Source organism: Camelus bactrianus, chromosome 4 (genome assembly GCF_048773025.1).
Source record: "Camelus bactrianus isolate YW-2024 breed Bactrian camel chromosome 4, ASM4877302v1, whole genome shotgun sequence".
Classification (NCBI taxonomy): domain Eukaryota; kingdom Metazoa; phylum Chordata; class Mammalia; order Artiodactyla; family Camelidae; genus Camelus; species Camelus bactrianus.
The window spans coordinates 64,919,911-64,945,941 of record NC_133542.1 but is presented as its reverse complement, the minus strand read 5'-3'; the positions used below and the strand labels follow the sequence as shown (position 1 = coordinate 64,945,941).

Here is a 26,031-nt window from a genome sequence, read left to right as displayed (position 1 = left end):
GCTGCAGACAACAGAATATGAGTAAGAACTGCTGTAAACAATGGGGATTTATGTTTTCTTATATAAGAGACCCAGAGGCAGCTCCGAGGTGGGTCTGAAGGCTGATGGATTGACAGCAGGGCTTGGAGTTAGTGCCCGCGATGACTGCAGTGATTATCAGCGTCCCATCTTCACAGGACAGAGTCCAGAACGTGGGAAGGGGAGGGTGGGGCTGGCTGCTCCCTGTCCTTCTCTTTTCAGCCGGGTGGAAAATCTTTCCTAGAAGTTCCCAGCAGGCTTCCTGTCAAGTTCATTGACTGGAAGTGGCACATGACCGTGTTCTAGCTGACCGGAGGCTGGGAAAGCAGGTGTGGTAAGACTGCATCAGTAAGGAAGACAGGGAGGGAAGCATCTGCCTGCCATGCGTAGAAAGCACCCTGCACACAGTGGGTGCCCTTCAGGGGGGAAGCTGTGGACTTGAACGCTGTATGTGGTGCAGACATGGAAAGCCCAGAGGATGGCAGTGCTGAGGATGTGGTGATGGTGTCTGGGGAGCTGTCTGGCTGGAGGAAGGGCTAGGATTACAGGAGAGAGACAACAGCCCAGGCAGGTATGTGCAGATACAGAGACCGCTGAATTTGTAAGTGACCCCAGACCCAGGCGGTCTGCCTTCAGAGCCTGATCTTTTTAGTATACACCCAGGGGCAGTGAGTTTGAGCTGAGGTGAAAGACGAGTGTGATTTTGCCAGGTGAAGAAGGTCGTAAGTGTTCTAGGCAAAGGGAATACGTCATTCTGCAGAGTCAGGGAGGCGTGTGACCGCATGGTATGCTTGGGGCACAGAGTGGCTCAGTCTGGCTGCATTTGAGGCACCAGGGTCCCACGTGAGAGTGAGTGGGACGGACCACGAGATCAGAGCTAAATAATGGAGATCTGACTCTGGACCTTGTGCTTGGTTTGTGTGATCATCTTTCACAGTGGTGGGGCCGTCACATGTTGCTGAGCAGAGAAAAACACGAACGGACCACGTGGAGGATGATGACCTCATTGGCAGAGTAGCAGGGAGGCGGTAGGGCAAGGCGTACGGCTGAACTGCAGGCACGGAAAAGAGCAGGCAGCGTCCGGGGCCCCTCGGAGGAAGAGACAGCAGTCACGATCGCCGACTGGGCCGTGGAGGAGAGAGGCGTTAGACTGGCCCCCAGGATTCTAGCTCGGGTTCGGGATGGTGCTGATGCCATCTACAGAGGCAGGAGACAGGAGGGAGGGCAGACTTGGCAGGTGGGGAGGAAGGGTGAAGAGAGGACTGGGAGCGGCCTCAGTGGAAAGGTCCCTGTGGGTTTGGACCTCGGGAGAAAAGTCCACGGAGGTTAAGACTGTCCCCACTCCCCACACCCCCCTCCCCCGCCAGCCCAGGCTCCTCCTTTGTTCACCCCGAGGACAGGTACGGTGTGGGAGAGGCCCCTCCTGTCTCCTCTCTCCAGCTCACTCTCATTTCCCTTTGGGCTCTGGTAATACCTTATATGGCATTGTATGTTGTGTTTCCTCATTAGTTAAAACTGTTCTAGAAAGTTCCATCCATATAGGCCTGGAGAATGTCCCTAAATTTCTATTTATGTGTTTTTATAGGTTCTTCAAACATTTTCGTTTATGGTTCCGAGCTGCATAATTCTCTGACGTCAGAAATTCGTTTCCTGAGGAAGCAGAACCAGGCCCTCAACACGATGCTCGCTAAAGGATCCAGAGGTAAGAGCCAAACGAGCCCTCTGCGCGTGGAGAGAACGCAGCCCTGGAGTCCGGCCTGCCTGCCTTCAACTGCTCTGTGACTTCGGGCAGGTCACTTAACCTCTCTGAATCGCAGTGTTCTTAGCTGTAATATAGGAGTAGCCCAGAGGGCTCCTGTGACACTGAGCGCGGTACAGCCCGCAGCGCGGGGGCTGAATCAGCGTTACTGTCTTTACTCGTCACCTCTCCTCCGTGCAGTCACCTCCCACTCGTCTTAGTTCACGTGGGAGAGAGAAGGGCTGGGAGTGTGTTACTCCCCACGTTTCAGACCCCTTACTGTCAGGAACGTTTTTCCAGTATTTCTTTGAAAGATTTCTTCCTTTAATTCCTTCTGTTTGGAGCTTAACCCCCAACAAGCTTTCACTTCTATTTTCTCTCAATACTTAAAAATGTTTCTGGAATGACGTGACTATTAGTCCTGTTTTGCAGGTAAGAAACCAAGGCCTGGGGAGTGGCTGGCCTTTGTTCACAGAACCAGAAGGAGGTGGACCCGCAGCGTGGCCGCCTTATCCCCCTTTCCCTAAAGGATATCAATTAGGAGATGAAACGGGGGCTTCTGCAGGTCGTTCATTCATTCAGCAAACATTTCCTGTCTCCTCTTCTGTGTCAAGTCCTGTGTAGCTTCTGATACACAATTGAGTGAGACCTGGTTCCTTCCCTCAGGGGCTCATGGTCTGATGGGAGGGACAGCCTGGCAGTTCGTGGCCGACCAGGCTGAGGACTTGCCTTGATAAAGGCTCAGGGAGGGAGGGTGGAAAGGAATAGACGGGATTTCAAAATCGTAGAATAGATAAACAAGATTGTACTGTATAGCACAGGGAAATATACACAAGATCTTATGATAGCTCACAGAGAAAAAAATGTGACAATGAATATGTATATGTTCATGTATAACTGAAAAATTGTGCTGAACACTGGAATTTGACACAACATTGTAAAATGATTATAAATCAATAAAAAAATGTTTAAAAAAAAAAAGGCTCAGGGAGCTGGGGACTCTGGAGAAGGCATCCTGACCCACAGGAGGCTGATCTTCCAGAGCTGAGTCTGGAATATTCGCAGGGATTAGACGAGGTGCCCAAGGTTTAGAAGAGCCAGGGCATTTTAAATAGAAAGGAGAGAGTGGACAAAGGCCTCGGCGTTGGAGTCGGGGGAGCATGGACCAGTCAGGAGTTCCAGGAAGCCTAGCGTGGCTGCGTTGCTAAGAGGTGGTTGTGTTGTGGTGAAGAGTGGATTCGGAAACCTGGGTTTGAAATCTGGCTCTGCTACTTCCTGGCTGTGTGACCTTGGTGAAGTCTTAACCTCTTGGAAAGTGAGGAGAAAAAAGTACCTACCTGGATATTTGCTCTGAAGAGTGCATATGCTGATGCTTGGGGAAGTCCTAAAGTAGCGCCTGCTCTTAGCGCTGAGGCCACAGCAGCGTGACCACCACCAGTGTGGCTGACGGCTCACTGTGGAGCACTGGCAGCCTGCAGAGCGCTGTGAGGCCCTGTGCGAAGCGCTTCACACACAGTGACTCAGTTACTGCTCACGGCCACACAAATGAGGAACCTGAGGCACAGAGAAGTGAGGAAAATGGCTCAAGGTTGTGGGGTCAGTAAACGAAAGAGGCATACTTGAACATGCCCCTCTGCCTCCGGGCTGTGCCGTTGACCGTTTGTCCCCAGGCCCGCGTCTATCTAGCTCATCCCTTAGGAGAGGCGCTATCCTCTTGGCCTGACGCCGACAGCCGGGTGCCGCCTGCACAGCCCTGCTGGCCTCTGTGGGGGGGTTTTGGACTTTCCCAACACCTGTCACCAGAGTTTCGGGCCCTGTTTCTTGCCTCTGTCTCTAATTTCTACCCATTGTTTGCTCTGCCCATTATTTAATAGGAAATTAAAAGGCCTGTTTCATCCCAGTGACGTTTCATCTGCAGTCTTGATGTTGACAGATTCATGTGCCCAAAATGCATGAGATAATTGGAATGCCACAATCACGAACACCAGATTAAATCTCACTCCCTTTGGTATTCCTGGAGCGCTGCAGCTGAAGTGCCAAATTTGTGTAATAAGGTTGGAAAAAATAAACAGTGTCTCTTCTCAGTGTCGCTTTTCTCGTGCATGCAGATAAACAGAAGGAGAATGAGAAACTGCGCGAAGCCCTCTCCAGGAAGACGGCGGACCTGGAGCACCTTCAGCATGACTATGCCTGCCTGAGGGCTGAGAACCAGAGGCTGCAGAGGGAGGTGGATGAGAAGGAGAGCCAGAGCCAGCAGCCGCTCCAGGAGGTCTGCCACGGCCGCAGCCAGCTGAGCAGGTAGCGGTCCGAGCCCCCAGGCCCGCTGGCCAGGCCACGCGTCTCGGCACTGGGTGCATTCGGGGCACACTTGCCCCTGCCCTGGCGCCTGTGGGTGGATGCAGCACACAGCACATGACTCGTCGAAAGGGAAGAAATTATAGGGAGCGCAGTCGTCTAAGGAAGGAAGACAGGGCCTGGGGGGCGGATTGCTCCATTTTATCCCAGGTGGCTCAGGGCAGGCCTCTCTGGAAAGATGCCATTAGAACAGCCACCTGAAAGCAGTGAGGGCGTGAGCTGGGCAGGTGTCAGGGGGAAGGTCATCTTCCCTGGAAGGGTAAGGGCCCCAAGGCGGGGAGTCCTGGGTCAGTGCACCTGGAGGAGAGAGGCTGTGGGAGAGGATGAGGGCCCTGTAGCCCCGGTGAGGGCGTTGGTCTTCATGCTGAGTGACGCGGGAGGCCGTGGGAGGTCCTGGGCAGAGGAGTGACAGAGTCTGACAGGTTTTAAGAGGACTGTGCGGACCGTGCTTCTGCACTTCCTCCCTCAGCCCTGTCCTGTCCCACGTGTGTCCGGTGGTCCCCACCAGCACACCTGAATGCCCTCCCGCTTTAGTTTCTGACATCACCCCTCTGTTCCCCAGGGTGGTGCCGTGGTCTGCAAGGTCATGGTCTTTGCCATGAGCTATGCACCCCTGGGTAAGAATTAACCTTCTGGAGCTCCGCTTCCTCATCCCCGTGGATTGGGGGTTAGATAGCACAGACCTTTTAGGGTGTCTGTGAAGACGGCGTGAGATGATGTACATAAGGGGCTGGGCCCGAGCGGCCCTCAGTGGCCCCAAGTGGCTGCGACTGGTCTTCAGCACACTGATCACTTCGTCCACGCTCTGGCAGAAAGGGGAGCTGCCTGCCTGGGGGGTTGGAGTAAGTCCCCTGCGTCAGGGGTGACCCCTCTTCCCCGTGGCGGCGGGCCTCTCCAGGGTGCAGGAGGAGGTGAAGCTGAGGCAGAAGCTGCTCTCCCACAACGACAAGCTGCTGCGGTCCCTGCAGGTGGAGCTGAAGGTGTACGAGAAGCTGGACGAGGAGCACCGGAGCCCGCGAGGTACGGGGCGCCCTGGGCCGGGCCAGCCCCCTTCCCGCCCCGGGGCTGCTCGGCTCGGTCTGTGGGCTCCCCCGCACGGCAGGCTGGCGCTCTCCTGAGACCCCAGGCTCGCCCTGCTGGAGCCTGCGTACTCTGAGGCAGGCTTGCTGGCCCCCTCTCCTTCTGAAGCCACAGCAGCAGACATGGAAGGACTTAGGCTCAGGAGTCCTGCCAGCTGAAGTCTGGGTCCTCCCGCCTCGCTTGCCGGCTGCGGGCCTTTGCAGGCCTCCACCCCTCTGGGCCTGTTGCTTCCTCTCCAAGGCATGTCTGCTCTCATCTGTTTTGTACAGTTGTGAAAACTAAACGAGCTCATTTTTTAAGAGCATCCTAACACAGTACCTGGCACGTGGTAGACACTCAAGAGAGACCTTTTATTATAATTTTCTGCTAGTATGTGTTACTTTTCGCCCATTCATTCAGCAGTTAATTCTAGAGCACCTGCTACCGTGTGCTGGACACTGCTCTGGGGACGGTTGTCGGCCCTGGTCCTCTCTATACCCTGAGAGGGACATCGGATCAGAGTGATTGACTGTAAACTCTGATGCTTTAGAATCAATTTTGAGGTGTGGTGGGTTTTTTTTTTTTTTAACTAATTTTCCAGCTGGTTTCTCCCTATTGAAAGTTTATCTAGCAAAGGGTCACCTCACAGCTTTCATTTTCTTCTCAAGTTGCTTTTCTGATTCTTGCTGTTGTGCCTTTTTAATATACTGTGGCTCTTAAAATCGGCCCCTTTCATCCTATAATTCTGGCCCAAATAGATTTTATTACTACTAGACATAATTTCGGGGTTTGGTGTGCAATTTGCTAGGCTTTTACGGCCAGAAGCGAAAATTAATTTCCAGCTTTTATTTAGCCTGTGGAATAGCAGCAATTAAGTCTGCCAGTATTTTTGTTTTTAAAGTCAAGTTGTTATTTTCAGTTGTACCTAGTTCTTAGGAAGGGGAGGCGGGTGGCGGCGGCTGTAAAACACCGTCTGCTGTCTTTGCCGGCTGGCCCTTCGGTGGCGGACGGAGTTAAGGTTTCCCTTTGCACGTGTTCGCAGAGGCCGGTACAGAGGCGTCGGGGGAAGGCTGGAGGGGGCAGGACCCTCGTGGTGACCTGCATGGCCTCCTGACAGAGATCCAGGCTCTGCGGGCACCGCCGGAAAGGAGCAGCGAGACCAGCAGCGCGCGGCAGAGCGGGCTGCAGGAGCGGCTGGCCACGGGCAGGGAGGAGGCCCCGGGGGCAGCTCTCGCTTCGGCTCTCCAGACCCTGCCCGTCCCCGAGCAGCCCCTGCAGCGGGACAAGCCTGGTACTGCCCGGCCCCTCCTGACCATTTGCAGTGCAGCCCTGCACGTCTGGGTGGGACGTGGGAGCTTCTGGGTCTTGTGCTTGCTCCAGGGAGCTGTTTTCCCCCTGATGTCTGACAGGCGCTATCCCCAGAGCCGGGGGCCCGACGGCTAATTAGCTGTCACTTTTGGCAAAATGGCATTGTCTCTGTCTGGGGCCTCTTAATTCTCAGGGAAGTGGAGTTTGGGCTTCCAGCTGCCCTCCTTGCCTCTAGGCTTGCTTCCTCCCATCCACTTAGTCCTGTCTACATCACCCCACTGCTGAAAATCCTTTTTTGTCCCTCTTAATGCCTTGAAAATAAGAATCTACACCTCTTCCTCTGGCTGTCAGTGGCTCAGTATTTGAAAAGCTTCCTGGCAGGTTTGAAAACTGATTCCGTTTGGCGTTTGCTGACAGTTGTATTGTCCAGCCCCACGGGGACTGTGGAGGGAACAGGAAGAGGTCACGACTGGGTTCCTGTCCCTCCTCTGCCCTGCTCCCAGCGTAGGGCCAGGAATCATAAACCGGCACGAGGCCAGGCTCAGAGCAGTCAGCCAGGCCATCCTCTTTGCTCTTTGGATGAAGAAACTAAGACCCAGAGAGGGTACTGGATTTGTCCAAAGTGACACAGCAAGCAGGTGACAGAGCTGGAGCTGGACGTCATTTCCAGCTCCAAGTCCAGTGCTGTTCCTGGAGCACCACGTGGCCTGGGGAGCCTCAGGTGTCTGGGGGTCGTCATCCTAATGCCCGCAGGGTGGGTGTGCACCTCCGGGGAACAGGGAGTATCAGCATACTTTACAAACAAGTATCATAGAGAAGTTTGGACTACCTTTGCTTAGGATGGGAATTACCTCTGTTGTCTGTAATTAAAAGGACTAAAATCTCTCAAAGAGCCCCTGGTCACCCATCTCTAGAACTTGCAGTGATTGGCTCATGGGTTTCTCCTTGGTAAAGATTTTAAAATTTGAGCCACAAAGATCATGTGACAGTATGAAAAAGAAAGAAAAATAATCCTTCATGGTTACCAAATAATAATTTTTTACTTTATAAATGTCTCTTCATTTGGTAGTCAGATGTGGGTGTGAATTTATATCATTCAAATTGGTTTCTGTGCCATTCTGTGTCCTTTCTTTGTTTCTGCCCAATATCACATCATAGATGTTTCCCCTTCTTCCACGTGGGCTTCCTAATTATTGTTTTCAGATAATTGCCAGTCACCAGACCATTAACCTTGGTGATTGTTGAAGTGGTCTCTGATTTGGAGCTTTAGGAAACATCAGTGTTAATACGCTTTTTCTGCTCAACAGCGTTCTTAGGGTAAAATCCTACGAGGGGAACCTCCTGGGGTCCGAAAGGTGCCGTATTGCCGGCCCCTGCACGGGGCACCCAGCAGCCGTGGGCCTGGCCCCTCTCAGGGCTTTGAGGAATGAGACCGAGATGGGGGTGGGCTAGGGAGACAGGAGCAGGGAGAAGGATTCAGTGCCTGGTGCCCAGGATGGAGATTTGGGATAGCTGATGTGAGGAGGCCATTGAACAGCTTTTGTCTGTTGTTGAACTTTGTCCAGGGTCCGTCCTAGATGGGCCTTGAAAGGCCGAGCGTGTGCTCAAAATTCCTCCGCATTAAAGTTCTCCAGTTTCCTTGAGTGAAGTTTAAAATTACATTGTAGGCAGCGGCGTTTTTCCCTTTGCCAAAAAACTTTTCAGGGCGGTATTTAAGTGCAGTTGTTTTAAAGTTCTGCTCTAAAGATGGCTGTTTTTGCAGAAAGCGATCCCTCTCAGGGGCCGGCTCCATGGACCTGACCCCCGATTCCTTGATCCCAGAATCGAAGTGCACCCTTGGGCGGTACCTGGGTGGGAACGAGCTGGGCGGGACAGCGTAAGGCCTGGGCCCAGTCCTCGCTCTGCCACCGATGCTCTGGCTGCTGCCGGCAGATCACTTCCTGTCTCTGCCCCTTGGTCTCCTCTCCCAGGAAATCTGAATTGCAGTGCTGTCCTGCCCACCGAGCTACTGAGAATTCAGATGGGAAAGTGCTTTTCTCAATTATAGCATGTGGCTGGTCGTCTAATTGGTTTTGCCTCCTTTGCGTGGTTTCAAATGCATCACCTGCCAAGTCCTACTGCCGGCCACTCTTCTCCCTTGCCTGGGTTACTGCAGCGGCCTCCCGACTCCCTCCTCCAGCCCCAAACAGATCTCAGCCTGGCACTGCCTCGCCTAACGCTCTGAGTGTCCCCACCTCGTTCTCCCTGAATGTGTCGTGAGGGCCCTCTCCTCCGCGCCTGGACACCTGCCCCTTCCTCTGTCTGCATGTCTGCCTCCTGGGCTTCCAGCCTCACTTGAGCTCCCACAGCCCCCATGCTTCCCTCCCTCAGCCCTGACCCCTGAGGGGAAACGGCCTCTTTGCTTGTCTGGACGAGAGGGTCCTTCCAGGGAGGGGCCGGGCCTGCTCACCCTGCATCCGCTGTGTCCCGCGCAGGGCCTGGCAGGAGAGATGCCCGGTGAGGACTTGAATGAATGCGCGTGTGTGTCTGGTGCTTCATTCCCGTTCCGGTCGCAACATTGTCTCTCAAATGTTGATGACAGTGAAATTAGAACTTTTGATGGTTTATTTTTCCTTGTTTGGCATCTTGTAGATGGTGACAGGTGTCCCATGGCGCTTGATAATTCGTATGACCTGTTTGATTCCACCCCGGCACTGCCACCAAGATCAGGTACAAAGCTGAAGTCTGGGTAACCACGGCACGGTTGGGTTTGGCAGTGGGACTTTTCAAATTGGAGGCAAGGGGGGCCCCTGGCCCCAACTCAAAGGGTTATTGGCAGGATTTGGGGTTTTATGTTCTCAGTATTTCTGGCTGGCGATCTTGTTCTCCAAGCTGGTTAATCCATTCCTTGGTGTTACCAGCCTCAGTGACATCAGTGGTCTGGGGCCCAGTTACCCTGGATTAAAGTGTGACCACCTGAGTGTGGCCTTCAAGGCCCCGCAGCATCCAGCCTGAGCAGGCCCGTCCAGCCGCACCCCTCTGCCCTCGTGGTACTACACAGACAGGTCGCCATCCTGCAGACGGGCCTGCACTCTCCTCTCACTGGGACTGTGCAGTGGGCCTGCCTCCTGCCTTTGTCAGACCGACTTTGCCCCCTTCTCTGCCAGTGAAAATCTGGCTACTTCCTCAAGACTCATCCGGAATGCGAACTGCTCTAGGAAATGTCTTTCCTGATGTCCCTCATCAGAATTATCTGTATGTGCTTCTTTTGATCCAAAGGTGAAAAGTGGCAGGCTTTTACCTCTGTGTAGCGTAATCCTTGCTGCCTATTCAACCCAGCACATTTGTTGCTTCTTCCAGGAAGCCTTCCTTGATCTCCCTTCCTGCACAGAGGATTGATGATTTTGTCCTCTGAGCTCCAGCTCTTTGTTGTCATGCTATTACACCTCCTACATGGAGCCTGTGTTCTGACTGGACCCCGGGTGGGCCCCTGGAGCGCAGGCCCAGGCCTGATTCGTCCGTGTAGATCAGGGCTCTTCTGCAGAACAGGTGCCTGGTGAATGCTGGTTGAAATAAAGTGATCTTCTCCCACAACGTGAATAAGCCCAGCGTGGGGTGATATGCAGACTGGGGTCCTGGAACCAGGCCTCTTGCCCTCTGGGCTGTGTCAGGAGGCAGTTGGGCCGGCAGGCTCTTAGCCCTCCTGGCTGGCTGAACGTCGTTGAGCACAGCTTGTCAAATGCAGAGAGCTGCCCCAAATAGATCTGACATCTTCCCTCTCGTTCTGTAGCTTCAGAGACTCCCCCGCTCTCTGGAAATGATGTGGACACCCTCTCCTGCGTCAGTGCCAGCTCGACCACCAGCACCTCGAGTGTGTCCCGCCTGGTCCCTGGCCACTGCCTGTGGGCCAGCAAGACTGGCTGCCACATCCTGGGCCTGATCGAGGACTACGATGCCCTATGCAGGCAGATCGGCCAGGGCCAGAAGCTCCTCGCCGAGATGGACATTCAGATCCAAGAGGCTCCCAGCCCCAAAAGTCAAGAGCTGGGAGCAGAGGTACCCAGCGCAGTGGAGCTGGAGGGAGAGGGGCGCACGTGGGACCAGGAGTTGGGGGGGTGGGAGAGGGCACATGGGTCTCAGTGAGACCCTGAGAAGAGGGGCCAGGAAATGTAGCCCACGGAACTCAGGGGTCAGGTCCAGTGTAGGGGACTGTTTGTTGTTCTGTGGGAGGGACATTTGCTGAGGTTTGTATGAGGGTCTCTGTGATCACTCTGCTGGGCCCTGCTGCATCGCCCGTGATGGCCTCTGTCTGTCCAGTCTCTCATCCATCCCTCTGTCCTTCAATCCTGCAGTGTGTCCATCCGTTCATCTGCCCAGTCACCTGTCCATCACCCTCCCAGGCTCCGTGCTCAGGCTCTGGGGGTGAATAGGGTAGTAAGGCCCGCATCCTCACACGGCGTGTGGTGGCCCTTGCCAATGTGACCCTCCTTCACCCTCCTCAGCATTGTCGTGGAGGGCGGGGGCCCGCCATGCTTTCTCGCAGAGGAGCTTTTAGTGTTGTATTTTCTTTCATCCCAGGGCAGCCTTTACGGAGGTGTCATTCCTACCTTCCAGGCTCTGGAAGAATAACTCGGAGCAGTCAAGATCTGAACCCAGGTCTCTGTCCTCCAGGGCACTCTCTTTCTCTGTCATCCGGCTTCCTGCAGGGCGCTCTAGTCCCTCCGTCACCTGTGCACACACCTCTCCCTCCCCGGTTCTGTTCAGACTCTAAGGGTTTCTCATTTCTGGGTCTGCTCCTGCCTCCCTACTGTCGTCTCCCAGTCCCCCTGTGCCCTCCAACACGGAAGCCCCTCAGCGCCTTCTACCTTCCTGCTTCATCCTCCTGGAATCCTCCTCATTTTAAAGTTACCTCTTGTCAGGGATCCAGGTGCCGGGCGCTTGACATAAAGCCACTCATTCACTTCCTCCGAGGCTTGGGGTCAGACTTCCATTTTGCCCCCAGACTGGACTCAGTCTCTGAGCTTCCAGGGGTCACATTTTCTCATCCCTCTTCTTGAGTCCTTACTGAGAATACTTGAGCCCCCTGCTCCCTGTTACCTGTTTTGCCTTTTCGTTTTGTTTTGTTTTACTCTATCATAAAAGTCCGTTTTGTATTTTCTAGTCTATTAGACGGTAGCTCCCAGGGAGCAGGGAGAGTGTGTCTTGCTCAGCGTTACATGTCCAGTGCCTAGCACAGGGCCTGGCGTGCTTCAGGTGCGTGCTAGACGTTTGCTGAATGAATGAATAGGTATTGATAAGATCATTGTTATTTTACAGAAGCTGGAAACTATGGAAAAGCCTAAAAACAAACATCTATAAAAATGCCACGTAGCGCTCAACACTTAAAACTTGATGTATGCACTTTTAGCTCATTCATAAAGTTTAATAAAACTGACCCAGAATCTGTGAATTTCATATTTGCCTTTCAGTTAACACTTTAACATTTTTCCTGTCTCATTCCATGTTTTTCTAGAACTTGACTTTGAATGGCTGAAAAATGAGCTAACGTGTGGCTGTGTCACCGTCTGCGTGCTCTCTTTCCTGTTTGTTGGACGTCTAAGCTGTGATGAGCATCCTTAATAGTAGATCTCTGGCCATATCTTTGATCCGCTCAGTAGGGACGGATTCCCGAAGTGGAATCACCCGCCCAAGGGCTGTGTGAACTCCTCGGGGCTCTTGGTGGTGATGCTGCTGTGTTACGTCCCCAAAACTTGTTCTCTGTTTACAAGTGAGAGTGTCTCCCTGCACCTTTGTCTTCATTGAGCATTTTTATTTATAAATGTTTTTTTGCCAAGTAGATAGCTTAAAAGAGTGTGTTGTTTTATTTTATATTTATTTTAGTATTTGTGAAGACAATGCTCTTTTAATTTCTTTTTTTTTTTCTTTTTTCATTTATTTCGTCTTTTCCCTTCTCTGACTCATGTCCTTTGCTTTCCCATGGCCTTGACATCCCCCGGTTTGAGTTTGCTTCTGGCAGCGGAGAGGGTGAGGGAGACTTGACCAGATGCCCTATCGTATTGGCAGGAGGCAGAGCCGTGGAGCTGGGGTTGCTGAGGACAGAAGCATCCGCGTTGGGTCGCTGGCCTCCGGGAGAGGCTCCGTGGCTATGGGGACAGGAAAAGGGCCGGACCACGGACCCTCTTCTTAGCGTAGTGAATGTAGTTAATGCAGGTGGCTATTAATCATGGTTATTGATTGGACTAAAATCACCACTGAAGTTCTCTCATAATCTGTAATTCACCGTCTTTAAGAATAAATTGATGTCTCCCAGCACCAGACTCCTGCTCAGCATGTGGGACGCAGGCCCTGCGGCCTGGAGATTTACATTGCCTGTTAAAGCTGGCTTGTCCATCTTTTTTTAGGACTGCATGTAACAGCCTTCTCACCCCCCACTCCCATGCAGGGTCCACACTCGACGCCCCTGAGCAGCTTTGTCACCGGCGTGAGCGCAGCCAGGCTGACCTTGGACGAGGCCGCGAGGTTGCTGACACTTCTCTGGAGGGTGTCACTCCCCACTGATGGCCAGTGCACGCCTCACTGTCAGCAGGTGGGTGGGGACACTCGGGTGCAGAGGCTCAAGGATATACTGGGGCCTGTGTCTCATTCTCTTCCGTGTCCAGCCCAGAACCTGGTCCACGCAGATGTGCCCGCCGTTCGGGGGCTGTGTCGGAGGGCAGGGAGGGCTCCGTGTTTGTTAAGAGTGACAGGTCCGACGCCCTGCAGGCTTGGCCGGTGGCCTGGACCCAACCATGTCCCCACTCCTAGCACATCTTTGTTGAGGGAAGCCGTGTCCACGTTCTCCACATGAGGAAGCTGAGGCTTGGGGTGTGAGGCACATACTCAAGGTTACAGAGCTGGTTTGGAAGCACAGGTGTTGAATCCCAAGGACAAACTTTTATTTATAGGCTCCACGTCCCAGGTTGTCCTCGTGGACTCGCTCACTCCATTCTACTCAAAACCTCTTTCTTCTCTGATGCCTTCTCTGGGCTGTCTGATTCTTTTCGATAGCCTTCAGCGTCATATTTTAGTGAGCTTTGTTCAAATCTATTTTAGCTACTTAGAAACTACTTTTATTTTTAACCAGTGAAAATCCTTTGTTACAAAACCATTGAAATTTCCCTTAAAAGCTCAACTTTGCAGTAACTTGAACATGACCGAATTAAGAAGAGTTGCTCACCCCCTCATCCCCATCCCCACCCATCATGGCACAAGTCAGGAGTCGGGCCGAGCAGACGCTGTCCCCCGGGTTTTGTGGTGAACATGCAGTTTTATGACAAGGTCAGCTCTGCTCTGGTCATCAGAGGAGCCTGCCTGGAAGAAGGAGCACGTTGGTTAAAGGAGAGTTAGAGCTGTTTGCTTCGTGGTCTGGGAGATGTTGCCCCCTTTATCTAACCTATAAATGTTTGCCAAAGGCCAGCGGGAAGGCAGAAGGGAAATCTGCACTCCCCGGCCTCACTCACCAAGTTCAGCCCTCTGACAGCTCTCAGACCTCCTGACCACGGCAGAGAAGTAGCTCTGAAGCAGCTCTCAGCTCAGAGGCTTCCACTGAGCCTGTCCTTAGATTTCCCTCTTGGGATCCTGGGGGAAGTCTGGGTGCCCGAGGCTCGGGGAAGTACAGACCCGGCCACTGTGCAGTGAAGTCGTGTTGTGCCCACTTTGAGCTGTGCGGGCCTGGCCTGGAAGATGGCCCGGCCCGCTGGGTTCCAGCCCCACGCTGGCCTTCCCTGACCTCCTAACCTATCAAGTTCTTTTCCATCTTGAGCCCAGAAGACACGGATGCTTCCTTCCAGCCGGCTCCTTCTCACCTCTCAGGGTTCAGATTGAATGTTACTCCAAGGTCAGAGGCTCCCTGGTCACTCAGTCCTGGCAGCCTCTCCTGTTTCATCCTAACCCTTATCACAGGTTACAATTACAGATTTGTTTAATGTCTGTATCCCTCCACTTTCCATGAGGGGCCATGACTTTGGTTCATATGTTTTTTCTCTTTTTATTTTGTTCATATTTTTGAATGAATGATTGAATGATTTCCTCTCACCCTCCCACACTAATACTTGCCCATATGATTTTTAAAGCACAACGTTTCACCCTCAATGCAGTGTTTTTGTCCTCAGTACACAGTCTGTTAAATAGATGGAATGCAGCTCTCACTGCTATTACGTGTGTGCATAAATACAAATTAGAGTCCAGCTGGTCTCTCCCACTAAGCACGTTAGTCCAGGGACTGGCCAGTGCCTGTGATGATTCGCCCCTTATTTCCAAGGGTTCCTCAGGTAATTGATTTCGCTCACTTTAACATCACAGAATTTTAGAGCCAGAAAAAGGACCTCAGAGATGCTCCGATGTGGTTGCTGGTGTACACGGACCCCCTGTGTGGTGTTAAATTGCCTCTAGCCACTTTTCTGTCCCTGCCTATGTTTTCATACGGTGCCTATTTCTTGGTGTGAAATCTGCGTAAAGCATGTTCCCAAGTTTCCACCAGCAGCTCCAATGGCTTTTTATTACCTGGCGTTTTCTTTGAATGTCATTAAACTGCCTTTTGCATCTCCTGCAGTCCATAGGACCACTCTGTGTGTCACATCTGTCAGTTTATCTAAGAAAGTTGTGTGGAGAGGTCAAGTATGAACACGTATTTGTTTATAAAAGTGTATTTAAGTAGAAGGATGAACAATAACAGAACAGTCTACACGTAGGGGTGGGAAGGAAGAGGATGGAAGGTAGATTTCTCAGAATTGACCTTGTTTCATAAATTTGACTTGGAAACTGTGTAAATGCTTTATATAATTATAAATAAAAATAAATCAAAATGGGGAAAAAACAGCTTCTAAAAATGCACACATAACAGGTTAAAACAAACCGACTTTCCTGTGAATGGTGTTGGAGGCATAACCACACAAAGAGGAAACATTTCAATGACTAAAACTCAGTAATTTGACTGTAGATTCCTAGTGGAAATACTGAATGGGCAAAAAGAACTGCAAAAAATTTTTTAGCTGTTTTCAATGATTATATTGTTAGTAATAATATTTGTATTGATATTTTGAAATTATTATATATGATAAAACAAATAACTTATTATATTGAAATTTTTACTGTCAGGGAAGAGATATAAATTAAAAAATCAAAGAAGTTAAAACCCTATAATCCCTAATTTGAACTGGAAATACCAGTATGAACCCGTGATGTATTTTCTATTTAAAAAATTTACTAATTCCCTTTACTTTAAAGGCTCTAAAGATGTCCAGTCCAGTACCAGTGAGCACCTCTGGTACCAAATTGTGGTTTCTAAATACCCATTTTTTTTTTTACTAAAAGAAACTAGGGCTCCTTGGAGAGATGGCTTGATTCCAGGCATGGGCCTGGAAATGTGAGCTTAGCACATCTTTTCATCCTAAGGAAAAAAGGGAGAAAAGAGACAGTGAAACTTGCAGGTTTACACCGGTTCTCAGATTATGGTCCCTGGACTGACAGCCTCAGCACCACCTGGAAACTTGTTGGAAGGGCAAATTTTTGGGCCTCACCCCAGATCTACTGAATCAGAATGTCTGGGAGTGGCCCCAGCGGTCTGTTTTCACAAGTCCTCTTGGTAGCTGTGAGAACCACTGGATTAAAAGGAACTGGAGACAGAACAGACAGGTGTAAAACATGGAGTTTATTTGGATGCTGAATCAAACCAGTTGTATATAAAAATAAAATTAGGGTGCAGTCAGGGAACCATATCAAGTGACATCTATTTGGTGACACTAAGCAGTCATTGTCATTGTTTCAGATGGGATAATGATACTGTGATTTTCAAAAGAATTTTTTCTTCTAGAGCTATATACTGAAGCATGATTGTCCTCCAGGATGGATTCTAACGATGATTTTAGGGTGAGGTTGGGCAGGGACGTAGGTGAAAAAAATTTGGCCATGATTTGATAATTGCTAAAGCTGGGTGGGTACCTGGTAGTTCATCATCCTGTTCTTTCTACTTTTGTAAAATGTTTGAGATTTTTCACTTTTAAATAGAAAACAAACAAGCCAGAAAAAAAAAAAAAAAAAAACCCAAAAAACAAACCAGTTCCAGAAGTCAGGCAGGACACTCATGACTAAGTCCCAGCTCTGAGGCCTGAGGACGTTACTCTATTGAGCTCCTGCTGGGCGTCGGGTGCTCTGCTAAACACTCAGCGTCTCATTTTACCCCTTACAGTGGCTGCAGAGAGTTCAGGAGTAGTACTCGCACTTTCCGGACGTGAGAGCTGAACCTCCCTTGCTGTACCATCTTAACAGTTGCCGAGCCTGGGCCTTGGAGACCTGCTGTTTTTACCATGGTGTATTCATCCGCTAAAACTGAAGATTTTTAGTTCAGAGGAACAGCATAATTGAAATTCCTCGTCTTCAGTGCGGGATAGAATATGTCCAGGGTGTTTTGAGAGCGCAGGTGAATCCACCAGTTAGCAGATGGTGTCGCAGAGCCTACCCTGTACCAGACGCCGGGGGTCAGAGGGGAGAACTGAGTTCCACCCTCAGGGAGCTTGTGAAATGGGCCATGGTAGGGGAGCACTGGGCACGATGGTGCCCAAAGGAGCAGTAACGAACTAGTGGGGGAGAGTCTCAGGGAGAGCTTCCTGGAGGAGGTGATGCCTGAGCTGACTTTAGAGAGAGAGAAGGTAGCCAGGTGGGGTGAGAAATAATCATCTTCCCTGCCTTCAGGCATCATCTCATCTGAGCCTCCCTCTGCTGCTGTGTGAGAAGAGGGCTCGGGGGTCACGTGGAACAAGGCTCTGAGTGGAGAGTGACTTTGCCCTAGAAGGTGTGGCCTACAAAGCCACAACCAGAACCCAGACCTCTGTGGGCTCTCAGCCTGAGGAAGAGAATCAAAGAAAACCTAATGTTTAAATTAGGATCTGTTTTGGAAGCACAGTTGAAGCCCTTGTAGCTGACACGATTGGTTAATCTTAAAAGTAGGCTAAAGCAGGGAATCAAAAAATAATACATACCTTAAACGTTTCAGTTTAACTTAAAACAGTTAAATGTACATTCATTTGCCATTCTTTTGATGTGGGGCCAGGGCCTTTTCTTTGAAAATGGGTCTGCTGATTGAAGTTCCACATCTTCTTTCTTTCATAAACTACATCCATAATGTATGTCTGTCACTTCCAATTTCTGTTTCTTTAAGATGAAGAAAAAACTTAGTCACTCGCAAAGCAATTTGCTTGTAGAATTCTTCTAGACTGTATTCCTCCCACTTCTTTTATGGTTGAGTCACCCACACCTAATTCGCCAGAAATGTGTTTTTTAGTGACTTGCCTTTATCCAGTCTTTCCGGAAACATACGTTAGTTTTCATACAACCCGTTCTCTCTTTTTGTACACATAGCTCATGGCTCGACTTAATCCTTAATTAAATCATATAACTGATCACAAGTACAAGGGCCATAGACGAGTTTGGGACAAACTAAACTGATTCTTCATCAGCAGACAGTCCAGCCTCCCTCCTTGTGCGAGCAGTGGGGTTTTGATGTAGCAGAGGGTGGCCTGGGCCAGTGTATCTTAACAGCCCAGGTGTTTTATGAGAAGGGGAGTGTCCTTACCCCCACGAACTGGTTCAGTGGAGACACTTAAGAGAGCCTCTGTGGTGTGTATGCTACACTTTCGAGGCCTGGGGACTCTGGTTTTGCCCCCATTTACTCTCTTACTTCTGAAAAATCAAAACAGTTTCTCCTAATAGATCATAATCTCCTAATAATGCTCTGATAGTCTCTTTTTAAGATTTAAGCACTAAATTTTTTTTAAAAATCAGCATTTAAAAAAAACCTCAAACAATTCTGATAAATTAAAAAAATGAAAAATAAAATATTCCAATTTCCATCTCTCAGAAATAAATCGCTCAACATTTTCATGATGTTTCTGTCATCAGAGTTTGGACATCTTGAGATATGTACATCTATAGATAGAGATATAAGTGTTCAGTTTCATGGAACAAGAATGCCTGGTATATACAATAGCTGTTCTGGGCTCTTTTTGTCACTAATTATGATCATCTTTCAATGTCAATAAATGAAGTTCTACACCATCATTTTTTAATAGCTGCGAAATTATTCTATTGTATGTAAGTACCGTAATTGAGTTATCTAGCTCCCTATTAAAACAAATCGGGTTGTTTATTTTTTCCTACTGTGAGCTGCACTGAGGTGGACATCCTGGAGCATGGGCGTTACCTTGTGCCTGTATTGCTGTTCCTCGGGGTAAGCGCCCACGTGTGGAATTGCCGGGTCAGAGGCTCGGGCGCAGTTTACAACATGCTCCATCCTGCCTGGCGTGGGTCCCCCTGGGCTGAGTTAATTCACAGCCCCACCAGCCATCCTGAGAGCACTTGCCCCACACCCTCACTGCCGCTGGATTTTGCCTGGTTTTGCCCATCTGAGCGGCTGAAAATTGCTTCCAGTTTCTATTCAAATACCTTTGTTGGCAAGGTTGAGCACTTTTTATATGGTTTTTGTAATTCTTTCTATACAATCTGACGTTTTATATTCTTTGTTCATTCTTCGAACTCCTTTTTTTTCTTGTTAGGCTGGAGAAATGAAGGCAGAGATCACCAAACTACACAAAAAATTATTTGAACAAGAAAAGAAGTTACAAAACACCATGAAGCTTTTGCAGCTGAGCAAGAACCAGGAAAAAGTCATCTTTGATCAGTGTAAGTGGCCGGGGGCCAGCCACCACGTGGGACTGTGTCCTGCCTCTGAGGACGAAGAGCCCAGCCCCGGCGTGGCATCACACCTACCTTTTATGGGTTTCCTTTTGCACTTCATCCTCCCTGACCCTCATGGACCAATGAGTTCACTTAACAGACTTCCTGGGAGGCAGGGAATCCTCTTCAGGGGCTGCGTGGTCCCCCAGGCGGGCGTGGTGAGGCTTGACAGGGCTGGGTGCCTGGCCGTGGAGGGGCGGGGTGGTGTTGGAACATAGTGAGGGGGTGGCGCTGGCAGAGTGGTCATATCTGAGGTGGCCGTGGAGCATTCAGGTCAGACCCCTGGGGCAGCAAGGTGGTGGGAGGTGGTACTTTTGTTCAGCCCTCGAGTCCAGGGAAGGTTGGGGCTCTTGGCATTGGCATTGTCCCATGTCTGTTGTCCTGAACAGTCACAGGGCACGTGAAGTTTACCCTATTGACAGGTGAGCAGATTTTAGAAGTAGGTTCTGTAGGTCTGAGTAGTTATGGCAGCAGATCCAGAGAACAGAGCCCGGCCCTGAGTCCTGGGTCGGGGAGTGTGGAATCACTAGTGAGGGCGGCTCAGATCTCTGCCCTCCTGTGTGACCTGGAATAAATGACTGAACTCTCTGAGTTTTAGATCCCTCGTCTCTAACCAGAGACAGTAATTCCAAAGGACTCAGACTGGCCAGATGGGCCTGGGGTCTCATCACAACTTTATAAAAAAAAGTGCCCACTTCCCCGTCTGTAAAATAGAGGTGGTAATGATCCCTCAACTCCCCTGTGCCCTTCCCGAGTCAGAATCGATGCTCAGTGTATGTTAGTTCTCTGCCTCTTTTATGCCTTTAGGTCAGACTGAATTCTGGGTATGGAGGTGGGAGCAAACCATTAATAGTTAGCGAAAACTCAAAGGTGTTGCAGCATCTCCCATATTAAGATGATGTCACTCAGACTCAGTGCTTAGCACAGAGCCAGGGCTTCCCTTAGAGGAGAGGCCTGCCCAGGGCCACGCAGCTGGTTGCCAAGCCGGGCCTGCAACTCCTCTGCCAGGCTCGGCCGCCTCTCCTGAGGTCCCCAGCCCCCGCCAGCCTCCAGGGTCTGCTCTGAGTGAAAGTTGGCATTGTGTCCCCTCCTATTCCTTCCCCACCTGGTGACGAGGAGGAGCAGGGCCCGGGCAGGTCCACCAGCCTGTGCACCGCTGAACACTCCACCTCCTCCCAGAGTCTGCAGGGAAAGGAAGGCCAAGTGTCCCCTTGAGCCCACCTGCCACTGCCTCCCCACGTGCCCTGGAACTGCCCACTTCACTTCCAGCCTCTAGATGGGAATTCCTGGGGTGATCACCGAGGTCACATCTGGCACACCGCCTGTCCCCAGCTGGACCCCACTGAGCCTGGTGTCCTCCTCGCCGGCCCCCTGCTGAGGTGGCACGGTCCCAAGTCTGACCTGGATCTAGTCATGTCTCTGCCTTGACGTGGGACAGGCTGTTGCCTCTCTGTCCCTGGGGCTTCTCATTACACTGGGGGTTTCTTGCTCTGAACGTGGGCAGTGCTGTTCAGACGTGGGGGCCCCTCAAACTTGGGCCGGGTGAGCCTTTGCTCTTTTCTTGCTCTTTTGGCATCTTCAGTACTTTGTGACATTATTTTTAGCCTCCACAGACACAGCACTTAATCTTTTCTGGGTCACAGACCCCTTGAAGAATCTCCAGAGAGGTACGAGTTCTCTCCCCAGAAAGACACACACATCCATGTGCACACAAGGTTTGCACCTAGCTTCTGGGGATTTTGGACGCCCCGAAGCTTAGCCCTGGGCCCCGGTTGAGAACTTCTGCCCTGTGGCGTGGGGTTGAGGAGGGCACAGAGAGGCAGTGGGCACCTCTGAAGTTCACGTTGCCCAGTTAAAAACAAAGCCTGCGCCATCTTCCCCTTCCCCTGGGGTCACAGGTTACAAACAGGCTTTGTTACCTCCAAGTGGGAATTTTTGTGAGGCAAGAAGTATTTTCTCAAGGCCCCCACATGGCACCTGTTCTGAATAAGCCAGCAGGGAGTTGGGCTGTGTGTGTTGATGGGGAGTCTCCTCCAGCCTTGGGCACCTCTGGCCAAAGGCCCAGGTCCAGAAGCCCCTGGCTTCTGCGGGGAGTGGATGGAGTCCCTGGCCGTCACCAGAGCCCGTTTAGACTGGATCCCTGATCAAGCGAGCCCTCCGCAGTGGTAGCATCCTCGCTGTTGTTGGCCTTTGTGCTGGACAAGACAAGGACCCGGGGAAGAGGCCACTTCACTTTATAGTTGCTTCCCTGAAAGCGGGCACTCCCATCCCTCGTCAGGGGATGGACTTGAGGAGAGGCCACTGGTCCACCCGCTCTGTTGTGCTGTTGGTCCTGGGCTGTGTGACAGTGCAGGCGGGGCCTTCGCACCTCTCTCGTCTGGATGCTGCAGAGTTGTCCACACGCCTGAACCGACTGGGGCCGGGGGCTTCTCCCTGCACTTGGCTCTTGCACTGTCGTCCTGGGCGTCGGTGCTAATCATCCATTCTTTGCTCTCTCTCTCCTTAGTGGTTGTAACGCACAAGATCCTGCGGAAAGCCCGAGGAAACCTGGAGGTAACGCCCCTGTGAGGGAGCCGCTGGGGGATGGGGGTGGGTGCCGAGCCGGCACTGACTTGAAAATGAAGTTGAAGGTGAAACCCGGTCGCATGTCTTCTATTAGTTGTATTTTTCTGCCAGCAGCACATGAAAAGTTTCATTTTATCATGCCCCGTTTTCCGTGGTGGTTCTAATGATGGGTTTGCTGTTCAGCAGTGAGAAATGCAGCAAATGGTGCCCGGCCAGAGTGGGCGTTTAGTAAGTCTTTCCTGAGTGAACGAGTGCGATCTCGTCTCTCTGTCATTTGCTGCTATAAATATTTGCTGATCAGACAGTGTGTCCTTGAAGGTAGTTTCAGAATAACAATCTCACCTTTAACCCTGTCAGGGATCTTATTTCCGAAACCCTCCATGGGACCTAAAAATTTCCGTTTTTCCCTCCCTTTTCCTAGCTCAGGCCCGGGGGTGCCCATCCTGGAACGGCCAGTCCCAGCAGACCGGGCTCCTGAGTATAACTGTCCGCCAATAAAGCTCGTGGTTCCCCACCCAGCTCGTCCTGTCTCTTTGTTACAAGTGTGGTTCCTGCTCAGTGAGGGGAAGGGCCCTCTGGCCACTGGAAACCTATTTTTCCCCGTAATGTTTTCTGTCCTACAGTTACTGTGGGGTTGTTGTCAGACGGGGTTCCAGCCCGCGGTGGGATGAGCATCTTGCCCCCCGAGCCGGCCCAGAGCTGAGGCGGTGGCTTCCGCACAGTGGTGGGCTCACGGCCACCCCAGATTTGCTCAGTGCTCGGCCGGTCCTGCAATTTGAAGATGCTCGTTAAAGATTCACTTCAATGTGGTGATGCAGTGATTTCCTGTGGAGCCTAAAGCCCAGGTCCTGGCCGCGCACGTGGGACAAACTGGGGTCTCGGGACTGGAGTGGCCCTCAGAGGTCACCTGAGCTCTGTGCCCAGCCCACTCAGTGTCCAGAGAGCAGGGACGCCATCTGGCAAGACCGGGGCACCTGGCACTGCACGGTGATGTCCTCGAGCAGCGCCCTCCGGGGTGTGTTCCCAGCGTGGGGAAGACCCCGAGAGGCCTGGCGTGGCGACTTGGCATCTCAGGGGCCTGTGATAGTGATCTTTTGTCTCCACTGTCCTGCCTGGTGCGTTTGCCACAACCCTGTCATTGACCTTTGTGTCTAATTATCCCTTCCCTTGGCTCTGAACTTCATGGTGTCTCTGTGAGGTAAACCGGGTCGGGCTTGGCCCCGTGCGCACAGAGGCTCCAGATGGGCCCAGGGGCCCCACAGGCACTGGCCGGCAGGGGCTCCCCAGCCGCGCCCTGACGCGGTGCTGTGCATCCAGCTCTGCTCTGTCTCCCTCACAGCCCGGCGCCCACCACCTCGGGGCCCCTGAGCAGCCGTCAGCCGGGCAGGTGGGCCTCCTTTGTCAGCCCACACTGGGGGAGCATTTTGAGTCCCGACTCGACCTACCCTCTCGGTCCCCATTCCTGCCATCCGTTGGGACGGCCCCTGGTTCGCTTTCCCTGTGCAGTCACTGTGCTGATGTTTCGGCCTCTGTCCCCTGCCCTCTCCTTCAGCCTGCTCGCTCCCTCGTCCCCCTCTCCTCGGAGATCCTCCTCTCTGGTCCCTTTTACTTGTCTTCAGGAGGTGCCGAGGGAAAGGGTCTGACCAGCACGCCCCACCCACCCCTCGCTAGGAGTCTGCGAGCAAGCAGGTTTCGGCAGTACTGTTTTAAGTTCCCATGGTTGGTGTGTGCACGTACAGGCGTGTAAGTGGCAGGTGGGGGTGGAGGTGGGGGTTAGGGGTGTATTACAATGGTCAGAGCTCAGGCTACCCTTGGAAGCCCGATTCAGGTGGACCTACAGGGGAGCAATAGTGCCTGCCTCATTGGTAGTTGTATGTGGCATGTGGTTAGTGCACAGCCTGTGGGGGCTGGGAGAGTGGGTGGGTGGGGAATCCACTTTTAATCATGGTGCATCCCTGGCCCACTGGGTGGTAAACCCCGATGCCTGGGAGCAGGGGCCTCTGGGAGTCCAGCTGGCCATTCGCTTCAGTCACCCACAGCGTTCAAGAGCGCAGTCATTCTAATCGAAGTCTATTTTTTATCCCCCAGTTTAGAATCATGTAAAATATTCCCAGCCTTGGCCTAGTGAAGGCCCTCCCTCCTGTGGGAGGTGGAGGAGCAGCCCGGTTTGTTTGGGCTGGATTAGGGCCAAGAACAAACTGCAAATAAGGACAATTTGGACCTTGGAAAAAGCTCCATTGTCCCTGGTGAGTTAATTTTACCAGCAGATGAATTCGGGAGGCTCTGAAGCAGTAATGAGAACAGGCATCAATTTCCCCCTCGGTGAAATTAATCACCACGTGTGCCTGAGGAGCTGCACCTGAAAGAAACATCTGCAGGGGCGAAGCGTACAGAGAGGAAGGGGGGGAGAGGGGCACTGCGCCTCCTGCCCCCGGGCCTCCTCGCCCCACCCTGGGGTCTCGCTTCCCGAGGCCCGCCCGCCCCCTTCCCTGTCGTGAGCCCTAAGGGTAACGTCCTGGCCCCTCCAGTAGCCACGCTGGGCATCATCTCGCTGATCTGCACCACCTACCCATTTTACAGGTGAGAAAACTGAGGGGTGCAGCGTCACCTGAGCAAGAGCTGGAGCCAGAATTTGAACCTGGGTCTGTCAAAGCCTGTTCTCTAAATGATCCCGTCCTCTGGACTATACTGTGTTCCCCTGAAATGCTGTCTGTCCCAAAACTGCAGCCCTTCCCTGCACCACAGCCCAAGCAGTCTCACTCTGCCCTTTGCAACAAAGCGTCTCTGGGTGACCAGAGTCGGGGTGCAGAGGCACACAACTGAATACCTCGACACAGCAGCCCTGAGAACCACTTGTGAGTGGGGCTAAGGACGGGAGAAAGAGTGATCTTGTTAATAAGTTCTCAGCATTGTAGAGGCAGAGAAGCCTGCCTGGGGGCTCCCGACCCTGCCAAATTTACTCTTCAATCTTGGCCGTATTTTAAATCTAACTCAAAAATTCAATTATCGAAATTACTCATCCCATCTCCAGAGAAGCCCAGGACGCTGCCTTCGGGGCCAGATGTGTTTACTTCTTACCACAGATGGGGTCTTCCCAGCTCACTCTGCTGGGCACCAGGTGGGGTGGGCGCGGGTGGGTCCGGAGACCCAGGGTCTTGCCTTGGCCCTCAGGGGGCTCCTAATAGAACCTACTTCCGTTCCCTGGAACCATAAGGATTTATAATGGCTAACTGTGAGGCCTGGACATTGGCCAAATTACTGAGGTTTGCTGGTTCATTCATCTCAGTGAAGGATCTGCCTCCAGCCAGCTGCATGTGCTGAAGTCATACTTGCCACCTCCTCCCTCACCCTGTGTCCCGTCCATGACTGCAGCCACTCTATCCACTCTGTCTCCCAAGGGCATTCTTCATTCATCCCCTCATGGTCCAGATGGTCCATCTTGGACCATTGTCTCTCACTGGGCCACTTGCTGCAATGGCGTCCCAGCTGGCCTCCCCACATCCACTTCTACCCTCCCCAAATGTCCCCATACCACAGCTAGAACATTCTTTAAAATGTAAAGCTGATTATGTTACCTCCTTGGGTTAAAATGTCAGATGCTTCCCATTGCCCTTAGCATGACCTGCGGGCCCATGGTGTGCTGACACCTGCCCATTCCTCTCCCTCCTTCAGCTATCTGCCCTCTCAGCCTCCCCTGCCCCAGCTTCATAGGGCATTCCTCTCTCCAGCCCCAGGGCCTTTGCACGCGCTGCTCCCTGCCTCACATGCTTCCATCTTCTTCCCCGGCTTATCTCGTTTCTCTCGCTAGTTGCCTCAGCCCTGTCAGAGAATTTTTTCCCATCAGGAACCTCTATTATACAGGGTCACAGATGACTCCCTCTTACTGGCACTTGGCCACTGTTGTGACTTTGGATTGTGTGTGTGTGTTTCGGGAGGGTTATGCCTCCCCCATCACTAGCTGGGAGGTGGCGAAGGCACGACCCTGTGTGATTTGGTCACCACTCTGGCCCCGGTGCCAGCCACAGGCCAGACATTCCCAGAGCTGCCCCCACCCTCTTCTGGAAGGATTCAGACTGGTGGAGAGAACAGACAAATAATAATGCCAACAGGGAAGGCTTGTTTAGGGGGTCCTGTGAGTCGGGCAGTCTTTATAATGTGATCACAGGCCATCATGTGAAACCTTGTGCGGGAGATGCTGCTTTTCTCAGATAAAGGGCTGACTGGAGCACAGAGTGACCTGC

The 26,031-nt window shown here is 51.9% G+C and overlaps 1 protein-coding gene across 5 annotated transcripts in view; it reads left to right on the top strand.

The window, feature by feature from the left end:
- Positions 1–22,304, top strand: part of CDK5RAP2 (CDK5 regulatory subunit associated protein 2) — a 167,473-nt gene extending 145,169 nt beyond the window's left edge. For 3 of the 5 annotated variants that reach the window (XM_010950349.3, XM_010950347.3, XM_045513129.2), the window contains exons 29-38: positions 1,604–1,720; positions 3,865–4,054; positions 5,010–5,131; positions 6,213–6,461; positions 9,110–9,187; positions 10,248–10,513; positions 12,900–13,043; positions 19,045–19,171; positions 21,732–21,778; positions 22,212–22,304. In XM_010950349.3, the coding sequence (XP_010948651.2) occupies positions 1,604–1,720; positions 3,865–4,054; positions 5,010–5,131; positions 6,213–6,461; positions 9,110–9,187; positions 10,248–10,513; positions 12,900–13,043; positions 19,045–19,171; positions 21,732–21,778; positions 22,212–22,268 (1,397 nt within the window). In that variant the 3' untranslated portion in view covers positions 22,269–22,304. The remainder of the gene's footprint in view (positions 1–1,603; positions 1,721–3,864; positions 4,055–5,009; positions 5,132–6,212; positions 6,462–9,109; positions 9,188–10,247; positions 10,514–12,899; positions 13,044–19,044; positions 19,172–21,731; positions 21,779–22,211) is intronic. The other 2 variants (XM_045513130.2, XM_010950351.3) reach the window with 1 other exon arrangement.
- The last annotated feature ends 3,727 nt before the right edge of the window (positions 22,305–26,031 follow it).